At 51.7% G+C, this 11,266-nt stretch overlaps 2 protein-coding genes across 2 annotated transcripts in view; one reads left to right on the forward strand and one right to left on the reverse strand.

Moving 5' to 3' along the window:
• Window positions 1-11,245, reverse strand: part of Chrdl2 (chordin like 2) — a 28,746-nt gene extending 17,501 nt beyond the window's left edge. The window contains exons 1-2 of the mRNA XM_059270623.1: window positions 11,077-11,245; window positions 1,107-1,219 (exon numbers count right to left, since the gene is read on the reverse strand). Coding sequence (XP_059126606.1) covers window positions 1,107-1,219; window positions 11,077-11,158 — 195 coding nt within the window. The 5' untranslated portion in view covers window positions 11,159-11,245. The remainder of the gene's footprint in view (window positions 1-1,106; window positions 1,220-11,076) is intronic.
• Window positions 4,689-11,266, forward strand: part of Rnf169 (ring finger protein 169) — a 109,528-nt gene continuing 102,950 nt past the window's right edge. Inside the window, exon 1 of the mRNA XM_059270611.1 lies at window positions 4,689-4,914. Coding sequence (XP_059126594.1) covers window positions 4,719-4,914 — 196 coding nt within the window. The 5' untranslated portion in view covers window positions 4,689-4,718. The remainder of the gene's footprint in view (window positions 4,915-11,266) is intronic.

Consider the following 11,266-nt stretch of genomic DNA (forward strand, 5'->3'; position numbering starts at 1 on the left):
GTTCTGTCTTAACCATGGATGCCCTCAGAGCTTCTGCCTCCTCCCTCTCTTGGACTGTGAGGATAAGAGGGTGCTGAGGGTCTGAGAACCAGAAGCCCCAGCACCACCCAGAAATGAGTTCAAGACATCCCAGCAGGACCCTGCTGGCTGAGTGCCCCCTGGCCACGCTCCTCCTGCTCTTCCATCCTCACGTCTTCCTGGAGAATTCTGCATGGCACTGCTTTCCTTTAGGCCACCCAATTGATTGTGCAAGGCCCAGGGAGGTTGGTGATATGGTTTGGATGTTGAATGACCCTGAAGGTGCAGGTGTTAAAGGTCCCAGGGTGAAGCTGTTGAAAGGTTCAGGAGACGAGATTTTGTGGGCAGTCCAGAGGTCACTGGGGGTGTGCCTTTGAAGACTCGAAGACTGTGGGACTTGGGCCTCGTCTTCTTTGTTTGGCTTCCTGGCCACAAAGTGAGCAATAAGACCAATTGACCTTGGACAAGAACCTCGAAAGCTGTGAAATGGAATAAACCTTTCTTCCTTATGTTTGTTTTCTCAAGTGTGGCGTTGTGGGAATGGAAGGCTCGCGGCTACAGTTGGGGTAGCAGAAGATATGAATGCAAACAAAGCCATGGTCTCTGCCCCCTTTGGTTCAGCCTTTGGCCAGATGTGAGACTTGTTCTCGGGGTCTCACCTAGGAGACGCCCATCACTGTGAACAGTAATTAGGAGAATGAGACATCCACATTCGTGCAGGAGGAGCTACTTCCGGGCAGAGGTCCTTTACTGCTTTGGGCAAAGCCTTGAAGAACGAATATTTGGACCAGCTGAGTTGGAGGAGTGTATGTTGAAACAGGGTTAAGTGGAAGGCTAGAGGAATTCCTTGGAAAGGAAGGAGTAGAAGTCACAGAGGCTTGGCTGGGTGGAGAGAGCAAGGCAACACAACACAGACTAGCCTGGAGACCAGATCCTCAGTCCACCCAGCCACTGAGCCACAGCTGCCTGACAACATCATTCTAGGCCCATAATTCCTGGGTGTCTGGACCTTAAGTCGGGCTGTCCTTCCATCCTCTGGTCTCCCAGTCATATCTGATACAGGTGGCCCAGTTGCCAGAGGAACCTACCTCAGTGCAGGTACATCGCACACAGTATATCGTGCCTTGTGGTTCCAGGTAGGGGTGCCAGCTCTGGCCGGGGGTATAGATCTTCTCACCGAAAAGGCAGACTTTGCCTGGGCCTGGCAAGCCAATGAGGGATGTTAGTCTCAGGAGGTTCCAACCTGAAGCCCTGCCTCATCCCTGCTCCCAGAATGTCCGAGTTTGAATCTCAGCTGGACCACACGCTTGCTATTGGGCGTGTTGCTGCCCCTCTCTGAGCCTTGGCTGTTTACAGGGCAGTGAGGGGATCGAGCCATGAAAGGCTTTACAGATCAACACTGTGGTCTAAACGGTAGTTCTTACGCATAGTGGATAATAGGAGGTCCAGAAAGACAGACTGGATGCTAAGGCCACCCAACAGTTAGCACACCAAGCAGGCTAAAAGCCTGTGTCTCCTGACTCTCAATGAATTGTTCCTCAGCCTCACACTCACACTTGTTTCCTTTCCTTTGTTCCATTTGTCTGTCCCTCTCCTCTCAGTCTGTCTCTTACACACACACACACGCACACACAGCATCTACATTTCATGTATCATAAAGAATAAACTTGTGAGCCAAGGGGATGGCTTAATGGGCAAAAGCTTGCTCCGTAAATATGAGGACTGTGGGAGGCCAGCTCCCACCTTTTAAAGGGTTCCTACAAGGAGGAGAGAGGGATAAGGAACTTTCAGATAGAAAGATAGCGAAGAGGAGAAAGAATCACAGGACAGCTTCAGGAGGACCTGGGTCAAAACCCAACGGCCCCTTCTGCCTCTTCGAAAGGGCTTTTTATAACAATGCCAAGGGGCGGGGCAAAAAGACCTCCCCCTTGCTAGATCAAAGCACACCGCACAACCAAGTGTAGACCCTTCCAAACACCTGGTAACCTTTCTGCTTTCTGCCACCACTTCCTGGGATTAAAGGCTCACTTTCTGGGATTAAAGGTGTGAGTCACCATGCCTGGCTGTTTCCAGTGTGGCTTTAAACTCACAGAGATCCGCATGGATCTCTGCCTCCCAAGTGATAGGATTAAAGGCGTGTGTGCCACCATTTTCTGGCCTCTATATCTAGTGGCTGTTCTGTTTTCTGACCCCAGATAAGTTTATTAGGGTGCACAATATTTTGGAGAACACAATATCACCACCACCTCTGACATTACACATCTGGCATACACATCTGTACACATACATACGTGCACACACAATATGAACACGACACACACAGAGACAAAGATAATCTTTGTTACTTCTCTGAGCCACCTTAACTGACTTTTTAGCTGTCTGTGTATCCATTGCTAATAGGTATGTGGGTTGTTTCTCAGAATGATTGGAACACTAGCTTGTGGTTGAGATAGGTTACCTGCCTCTCCTACTCCCCTGCTCTGCCCAAGGCCTCCACCCTCCTTTTATTTCTAACCAATCATCGTCACCCTCACTTTCTCCTAACTCCCTGGCTGGCCCAGGGTCAGGCTTCCCATTTCAACATGGCTACCTGGGCTCCCTCTGCCTCTTGCCCTGTCTCTACCAGCTCTCCACCATACAGCCATCCGGGGATCTTCAGCCCCAAATGGATAATGGCCTTCCTATAGGAAAACTCCATCACCTGAGCTCTTCTTTCAGAAGAAACAGGGAGCTCCAGCCAGAACTAAGTACCTCTATGTTGAAACATGGAGAAAAACGCCTTCATGTATTTTCTGTGCTCTTTTATATGTTACTTAATGGGAGCTGATGATGTAGCTCAGTTGGTACAGTGCTTGCCCAGCAAGCACAAAATCTTGGGTTGGATCCCCCTCAGCATCATAGAAATCAGACATGGTAGCAGAGGCCTGGAACTCTAGCACTCTGAAGGTGGAGGAGGAAGATAAGAAGTTCAGGGTCATCCTCAACTCCATGAGTTTGAGGCCAACCTGGGATACATGAGACCCTGTGTGAAAAAAAAAGTTAATGATTTCCTAAACACTGTGTGAGAATTAATTGCTGTAATACTCGCTTAGCTTTCTCACTGGGGGGCCACAGAGGACCTTGGGAACACCCCACTCAGCTTTCTCACAGGGAGCCACGGAGGACCTTAGGAACACACAGCTTAACTTTTTCCCTACCTGTTTCCCACCAGTCCACTGTGGAGGGTGGCACCAGACAGCAGGTCCGATCCCCCATGATCCAGAGACTCCTGGCTGGCTGGTCTTGCCGTATCAAATGAGCTGTGTTTATCTCTCAGCCTCCCCTGGCAGAGGGTGGAACACAGGCCCAGCTGGGGTGCTGGCTAGAGCCAGTCTGACTCTCCAAGGAGTGAATAATGTCTTTCTTTCTCAGTCCCCTCCCCCCACGAGGGAGGGGTGATTGCGACACCGTGACTACCTCAGGTCTCAGTCAGTTGCTGAAGAAACTGTGTCCTACCTTCCTTGGGGCAGTCCTCAAGCCTTGGGCTCCTGTGCCAGTTGGCATGCCTTCCCTTCCCTGCCTGCTCAGAGTGTGAGGACAGGAGCCTCTCAGTCAGGCCTCCTCCCTGCCACCAACATGCCTGGCAGAAGCTGAGTCTGTGGGGGGCCTGGCAAGAGGCCTTTGGTGGCCGCAGACTCCACCCTACCATGCCCTCTAAGGTGCATGCCCAAGGCCATGTGAAAACCGGGAGGGAAGGAGACTGCCACGCACAGCCACCCTGGTTCCAGTGACCCTGGCACCAGCGCCAGCTCCTGTACAAGGCTGTTGGCAGGAGTGCTCACGCCTTAGCCTGCAAACTCACAAGATGACCCTCAGAAACATCTTACCTTCTCTCAGCCTCAGTTTCCCTATTTGAAAGCTACACAGGGGTAGGCTATGGTCTCCAGAGGTTTCCCACACAGTCTATGAATCCACGATTTCAAGTTTCTGGGATTCAGGATTTGAGAGTTGCATGTTTGTAAAAGCCCACGTTTCATTACATCTTGAAGCTTCCAATGGGCTTGTTTGATGCTGTGGTTATGAGATGGATTGACTGTTCCACAGTTCTTTGAGGTTCTGATGGCTGGCTGCATCCACCCTAGGCTCTCAGGCCCTCCAAGGAGGATTAAGATGAAGTTCTGGGAACCACTGGGGTCAGTCCCCAGTGCCAATGAGAAGGAGGCAGTGTGCTCTTCACATCTCCCTCTCTTTATCCTCCATAGCTTCTGCCTCCCCTCCTGGCCCTAGCCCAGCCCCCTCTCACCCATCACCATTTCTTGTTCCACCCACCTGTGCCCAGCTCTCTTTCCATCTAGAAATAAGCGTGTCTTAATTTCTAGGCCCTTCTGTGGTCCCAGAGGTCAGGGCTTAAATAATAGATTTAGCTTTTATTTGAAGCCCAAGTTGAGTTAAGCTACTTAAGTATCCCATGTCCAATTCCACATCTGTTCAGTGGGACTTGTAATATACTACGTCTTGGGGTTATTCTAGGATTAAGTCAGAGCCTATACACACCATGCGTACTGTCAGACACAGATTACAATATATGTTCATTTAAGTAGTGCATAAGACCAGACTGACAAAACCCAGATCTGGGTGCTGGCTCTACACTTCCTTAACAGTCTATTTCTCACGGTATCTGTTTGCAGAGTTCTCGGGGCAGTCTCCAGCACCTCCTAGCCATGAATATCACAATACCCCAGAGATCACAGCTCCAAAGTTTCCTCACTCATGAAGCTCCTGGACCCTTCTATCTTCACTCAAAAGCCCGTCCTGTGTCCCACAATGTCACCAGCGCCTGTCTGGACCTCAGCTTGGGAGGCAGAGCTGAAAGTGGTCCAGGAGGTTGGGCAGGAAATCGGAAGGCAGGACTAAGAGGTGAGAGGCTGGCTGGGGAAGGAGGGATGGAAGCTTATGCTGAGGCCTTGGCGTCAAGAGGGCAAAGGGCAGCTGTGGAAAGCATTAACTGAGTTGCAAGGTGGTATGATCAAGCCTGCATTTTAGAAGTGTCACTGTGGGCCCCGGGAGTGGAAAGCTAATTGGAGGGCCAGTGGACAAGGGATCAGGAAAGAGCTATGGCTGTCACCCTGGTGAGATAGTACCACAGCTGGACCTGAAGGGAGGCGACAGCACTTGATGGGCAAAGGCACAGATTGGAGAAGCATGTTTGCAGGCTCCAAGGACAGGCTACAGGGCAGACTGGGCAGGATATGATGCAGAGGGCAGAAGAGCAACCAAGGAGGGGATGGAGGTTTGAGTGCATGTGACGTCAGGGTGGTCCAGAGCCACCTGCAAGGCAGGGGGACAAGCACGGTAGCCTGAGGCATTTGGCAACAGGAAAGCGAGCAGAGTGACAGCAAGTGACCACAGTGGTTGTAGCTCCTGGGCAGGGGCCAGAAAATGACATATCACTGACGACAGGGCACTTGGCACCATATGCAGTGAGCGTCATTATCATTCGTAACAGGAGAGAGCTTCTTGACACTCACTGATTTGGGGAACTTCTGCATCTCAAGTCTTACAGCCAGTCATGAGAGAGAGAGAGAGAGAGAGAGAGAGAGAGAGAGAGAGAGAGAGACAGAGACAGACAGAGAGACAGACACAGACACACAGAGAGAGACAGAGAGAGACAGACAGGCAGACACACAGACAGACAGACAGACAGACAGACACACACACACACACACACACACACACACACACACACAGGGGTGGTGGCAGAGACATCAAGCAGGATCTTGGAGATGTTAACAAGGATCAGGAGGGGAATGGCTCGCCAGACATCTAGAGCCACCTGCAAAGGCACAGAGGCTGGAATGACCATGGCCAGGACAGAGAGGACCCTCAGAGGGGGTCTGAGGGGTGCTAGCCCCCCACAAGAAGCACCCACCTCCATAGGTCACACCTAGGCTCCTTGCCTACTTTGACTGAAAGAAAATGTTTGGACTTAGTTTATCTGGTCTCAATTCAGGGCAGCAATGTTTTCCAGACAGACTTCAGATGGCCCCAGGTCACCCACCCGGCTTTCCCTGCTGGCTCCCAGATCCATTTTTAATCACTCCTGTTTGTGGTGACCCTGTTTTCAGTCTCAGCCCTCTTGCTGAGTCTCTCACTCATCACTTCAAAGTCCTCCCTCCTCCTCCACCTGGAACACACTGCCAGTGTTGGACTGGCCCCCTCTCACTCTTTGAAAGACAGTTCACATGCCACTGCCCCCACAAAGCCACCCCGGCCCTGCGGGACCCTGGCTTCACCTTCAGGACGGAGGAAAGCTTGGTTACAATGTGGTCCGAATTCTTAGCACCATGAATTGGAAACACTTGTTGTGTGGATGTGTCCTCTATCCCAGACTGTGTGAGAGGAAGGGACAGATGTTGACTCTTCCGCCTGGTGCAGAGCCTGGGTAGAGTTGGTGCTTGATGGATGGATGGATGCATGGGTGGGTGGAGTTAGCCGAAAGAGGGGCTGCAGCTATGGTGGAAGAGCCAATTACGGCCTTCAGTCCCAGAAACCTCTCACCTTAACAACAACAAAACCCAACATCATTGCATGGGAAGAGAAGACAGCTATACCATGCCACATCACATGAATCAACCTTTCACCTCCCTTCCAGCTCTTGGCTACTGATTCCCAAAACCACCTGCCAAACCACAGAACACAGTGTATACAGAGGTCAGGAGCTCGGGGCAGCTGAGGGCACAGATGACTCCCCGATCTTTATGAGCAAGTCAACATTCCTCAAATGTTCCCCTCCCAGCGCACCCCACAGTCTGACCCAAAACATTCATGCGACGACAAGGGTCTCGTGGGGGGCAAGTTAAGGGTGGGTAGTGTGCCTAAGGACTCTTCTAATAGCAATCAGAAAAGAACAGAAAGCAGCTTCTGGGGAGGCTGGAGGAGGCCATGGAAATACACCACGAGGTTCAGGGAGAGGAGAGAGAGGGCTGGAATTGTAGTAAGAATTCAGAAAATCTGAGTGAGCCAGACTGCCCAGAAACATGAGCATTCGGATCCCACATCTACCCATACAGTCATATTTTATTCACACAGGCAAACTCCCTCCCCTCTAAGACATAAGCCTTGCCTGAGGCTCTGCCTCTCCTTGAGGGAGGCCTCTTAATGGAATTACAAGAAATGCCTCAGTGCCCAAGCTGCGCAAGCTAGCAAAAAGAATATACTTCTCTGAACACAGATCCTTTCATCTGGTACAGCAGACGTTTAGAAGCATAGAAGAACTTCCAAGAACAGAGTCGTCGAGCCAGGAAGGGTGTCTCCATTAACTATCAAAGAGAGCTGGCCACATTCTATTTCGCGTGAGTGTATACACTTACAGTCATAGACTCCTAGAAAGCTAAGGACTCAGACTATGTCCAGTCCCTGTATTCTAGAGAAAGTGACCCCCAGTGAGGGAGGGATCAGGACTGGCCAGAGATCCTAGATCTTTCCCAGCAGAGTCCACATTCACTCTGGAGCTCTGGAGGGGATGCTTATAGAGATGTCTAAGTGACAGGACCAGGAGAAATGGCTTCCACTTGCAAGCAAAAGGACTCAGCTGATAGACAGTGAAGAATTCCTGAGTACAAGAATGGGCAACAGGCTTGGGTCCTGCCCAGAATGGTGCCTGATCTTGGTGCTGCACCTCCCAGGGACACCACTCTCACACCAGTCCTCCTCTTTGGGAGTTCAAGATATTCAAGGTCCTTTTCTCTGAGCCTGCGGGGCGCCATGGCCTGCGGCTAGGGGAACTTGAGAGGCCAGCCCTGGAACAGGTGCAGCTGCACCAGCTGCTGTCTTGGGGCTTGCGGCCTGGAGCCAGTGAGTGAGGCAGAGACCTCTACTGGTGGGAGTGGGGAGGTGCAGAACCTCGTGGTTCGAAACCCAGACACAGGGCCTGCCCGGGGCTGAGCTTCAGGCCTTCCCTTCCCTGCTTCCCACCCAGTCATGCGCATCTGGACAGATGGACAGAGATGTGACTAAGCTGCACAGCAGGGCAAGATTCCATAGTGGTAAGTGTCCCATATACATATTTCCCTAGACCTCCCCAGGCACATTTTCTTAGGGGCTGCTCATCTAGTCCTCCCCACAGGGCAGAATACCTACACTCTCCCAAAGTCAAGAGGACTCAGGAGGAAGATGAGGACATCTTAAAGACAGGCAGTTAATGCTACCGTGGTCCTCAGACATCACCCATTTAAGGGCAAGCATCTTACCTTACAGGTGGCAGAGGCAGGGAAGGACGCAGTGCCTGAGGTTACATTTGGAACCAGGGATTGAGCAAGCACTGGGACCCTGACATTCTGAGTGTGAGTTTGCCTTTGGAAGCACCGCACATCTGAGGAACTATCCTTTGGTCCGGGCCTGCTTCTGGGGTCTGAGAGTCCATCCCCTGGGAACCAGAGCTCCAATTCCCATGAGGGCTGAGCTCTCACTTGGTAGTTGACTCTTCTCCTGAAAGTAGCGTGGACGAGAAACCTGGTGTATGTTGGATGGTTCGTGAGGACACAGTGCAGAGAGAAGCAAGTTCTAGAGAAGGCATCGGACATGAGATAAAGAACGGGGCCACTCCTGGGTCACAGAGGGCATGAATGACCAGGGTAGGACCACACAGATGTGACTCCACCTGGGACTGGGGTCATCACCAGTCAGAACCAGGCCAGAGCCTCCAGCCTATGTGACGACTCCAGCCTCAGGTGGAACTGGGGTGCAGTCCGAGCTGAGGGTTGGACAGTTAGGGCTCAGCTTACAGTCTAATTGAGACTCAGTATGGATCTGTGGGTGGAGGGAGAGCCAGAGAGAGAATAAATAATCTTGGCTGAGCAGCCTTGGACTTCAACTAAGGAGTGTGCCGAAACCCTTACTCTTGGGCCCTGGGTGTGCTTCAAGGTGTGGCCACCTTGGAAGGCTATCCCGCACATACCTGCAAACACCCATCTGTTGACACCGTTTATAAAAGCACTCTGGAGGTCACCAGGAGACTTCATATACACCACACACTTGAGATCTCTCTTATACTAAGCCTTTTCATGTGAGACCTTAGAAAGGATCCTAGCAGGAAGGGTGTGTGCAGTATGATGGCAAAATTCACAGACCAACATCAGCATTAGGCTCAGAGACCGCTGAAGTGTCCTAACTCACATGACCAGTAAATGACAGATCTGGGGTTAGGAGCTAGGTCTCTGTTCCTTTCTCCCTGGCTCTGTAGTAGTCCTCCCCTTTCAGCTTAACTCTAAAAAATAGGTAAATTGATGGATAGACACAGAAGAGAAAGCTCTCCCGGCTTTCTTGACAACACTAAGATCTTAACACTCCTCCCTAAACGCCAGGTCACCTCACCTTAGTGACAGTCATTTTCTTGAGTGCCTGGAGCTCTGTATTGACAAGGCTGTGAGGAAGAGAGCATACCTCAGAACCTGGTGACAGATGTGGACTAGAAGGCCAGTGGAAGTGCAGAGGAGGGGAGGTCAGAAAGGAAGCAAATCACCAGGCAGAGGTGACCCTGAAGCTCTGGAGGGCTGGTGGTCATGGAGGGTAGAAGGGGGCTTTGAGTAGCCTCTGGCCATCCTCAGAGTGGATCTCCCAGGGCAATGGGATTGGGAAGGGAGCTGCAGGGCCAAGGCTAAGGCCAGGGTGGGTACCGATGTCCTCTGAGACTAAGCCTCTTCCAGTAGACAAGCAGGCAGGCTAGGAGGGAACCCTCAAGGTTCGAGGAAGGACAGGGGACATTTACCAAGTATTTGGCACGTTGCTAGGCATCTGAAAGCATTGCTTCCTCTGACCCTTCCCCAAACCCTTCAGACCCCTGGTTAGTAGCTCTCCTTCACGGATGAAGAAACCGGGGCTCACAGAAGTTTGAAAAGCAACACAGGTGTAAGAGGCAGAGTCAAGGCTTGAACCCAACTCTGAACTCTCTCTGTGTCCGGTTCATGAGGACATCTATGAATCTCCAGCTCCTGGCAGGTGAGGGAGTATCAGACAGACATGCAACCTTCCCCTCAGCAGGAGAAACAAGACAGAATCCAGCCTTAGCAGTTCCACACAGCCAGGAGCCAGATGGAAGCCGAGCTGGGGAGATGGAAGGTTCTCAGCTAAGAGATGGGCAACCGGGGTCTTCAAGCTAGGCTCTGCCCCTGCAGCCTGGAGCAAACTACTACCCCTCCTTGGCCTCTGTTTCTTTATCAAGGGACTTCAGAAGGGGTTACCAGCTAGAGGGGGCAGTAAGGAAACGGGCTGTGGGCCTACATAACCTGCTTGAGGCTACATTGTTTTTGAGGAGGAAACTCCTGGCAGGCAGCTGATATACTTTGGGGAAGCTACCTTGCAACATTCCTATACAAGTTGTCCTGCCTGCTCCCTGTCATTTAATATTCATAATGGTTTGGAGTGTCACATTTTATAGATTAGAACAGAGACGGTGAGGGGCCTTCCGTGTCTGACTCCCACCGGATGGTATTCAGTGGGGCTAGGATGGTGAAAACCCCCATCTAGCTCACCATGCCCTGATACCTTCTAGAGTCTCACAGCCCCACATCAGGGTGCCTTCCAGACACTGTGAGGCAGGATTTGGAACTAGAGCTTCGGACAACTTTCTTCTCTTTGCCCTGCCTACGTTCACTCATCTGTTAAATGTGAATGACGGCACCTCACTGCAGTATTGTGAGCATCAAAACAGATAAAGGACTAGAAAGGTCACCCTACTTTGTTCATCTTCCTGCCCAAGAGCTCTTCCACACAACAGCCTTTCTGTCTCCATCACACTCCTTTCCTGAGGCGACACACCGGGCTGCTAGGAACATGGTCTTTTTCCACAATGCACACCGTCCTGCCCGTCCAGGGCAGCAGCCCCCTGCACGGAGTCTTGCCAAGCCCTTGTCTTTCCCAAGACTCACCAGCCCACACTGGTCGTGGGGCACTCCGGCCATGCAGGTGATGCCCGGATGAATTCACAAGTTAGGGGTCCCCAGGTCCTAACACGATCCAGGAACATCCCAGTGGTCCACATCCCTCCCCTGCCTGTCCAGACTCTGCCTGGTTTCTACTTACGGGCTCGGGCTTGCGAGTCCAAGGGGAACCAGAGCATCACGAGTCCCAGCAAAGAGGAGCAGATTCTCACCCCGGGAACCATCCTTCCTGGCCCCAAGGTCAGACAATCCCGGGATGAGCCGGGAGAAAGTAAGACTCTGAGAGGAACACAATTAAGTCCCCGGTATTGAGTAGGACCGCTGCCTGGGAA

The sequence above is a fragment of the Peromyscus eremicus genome, chromosome 1 (assembly GCF_949786415.1).
Source record: "Peromyscus eremicus chromosome 1, PerEre_H2_v1, whole genome shotgun sequence".
Classification (NCBI taxonomy): domain Eukaryota; kingdom Metazoa; phylum Chordata; class Mammalia; order Rodentia; family Cricetidae; genus Peromyscus; species Peromyscus eremicus.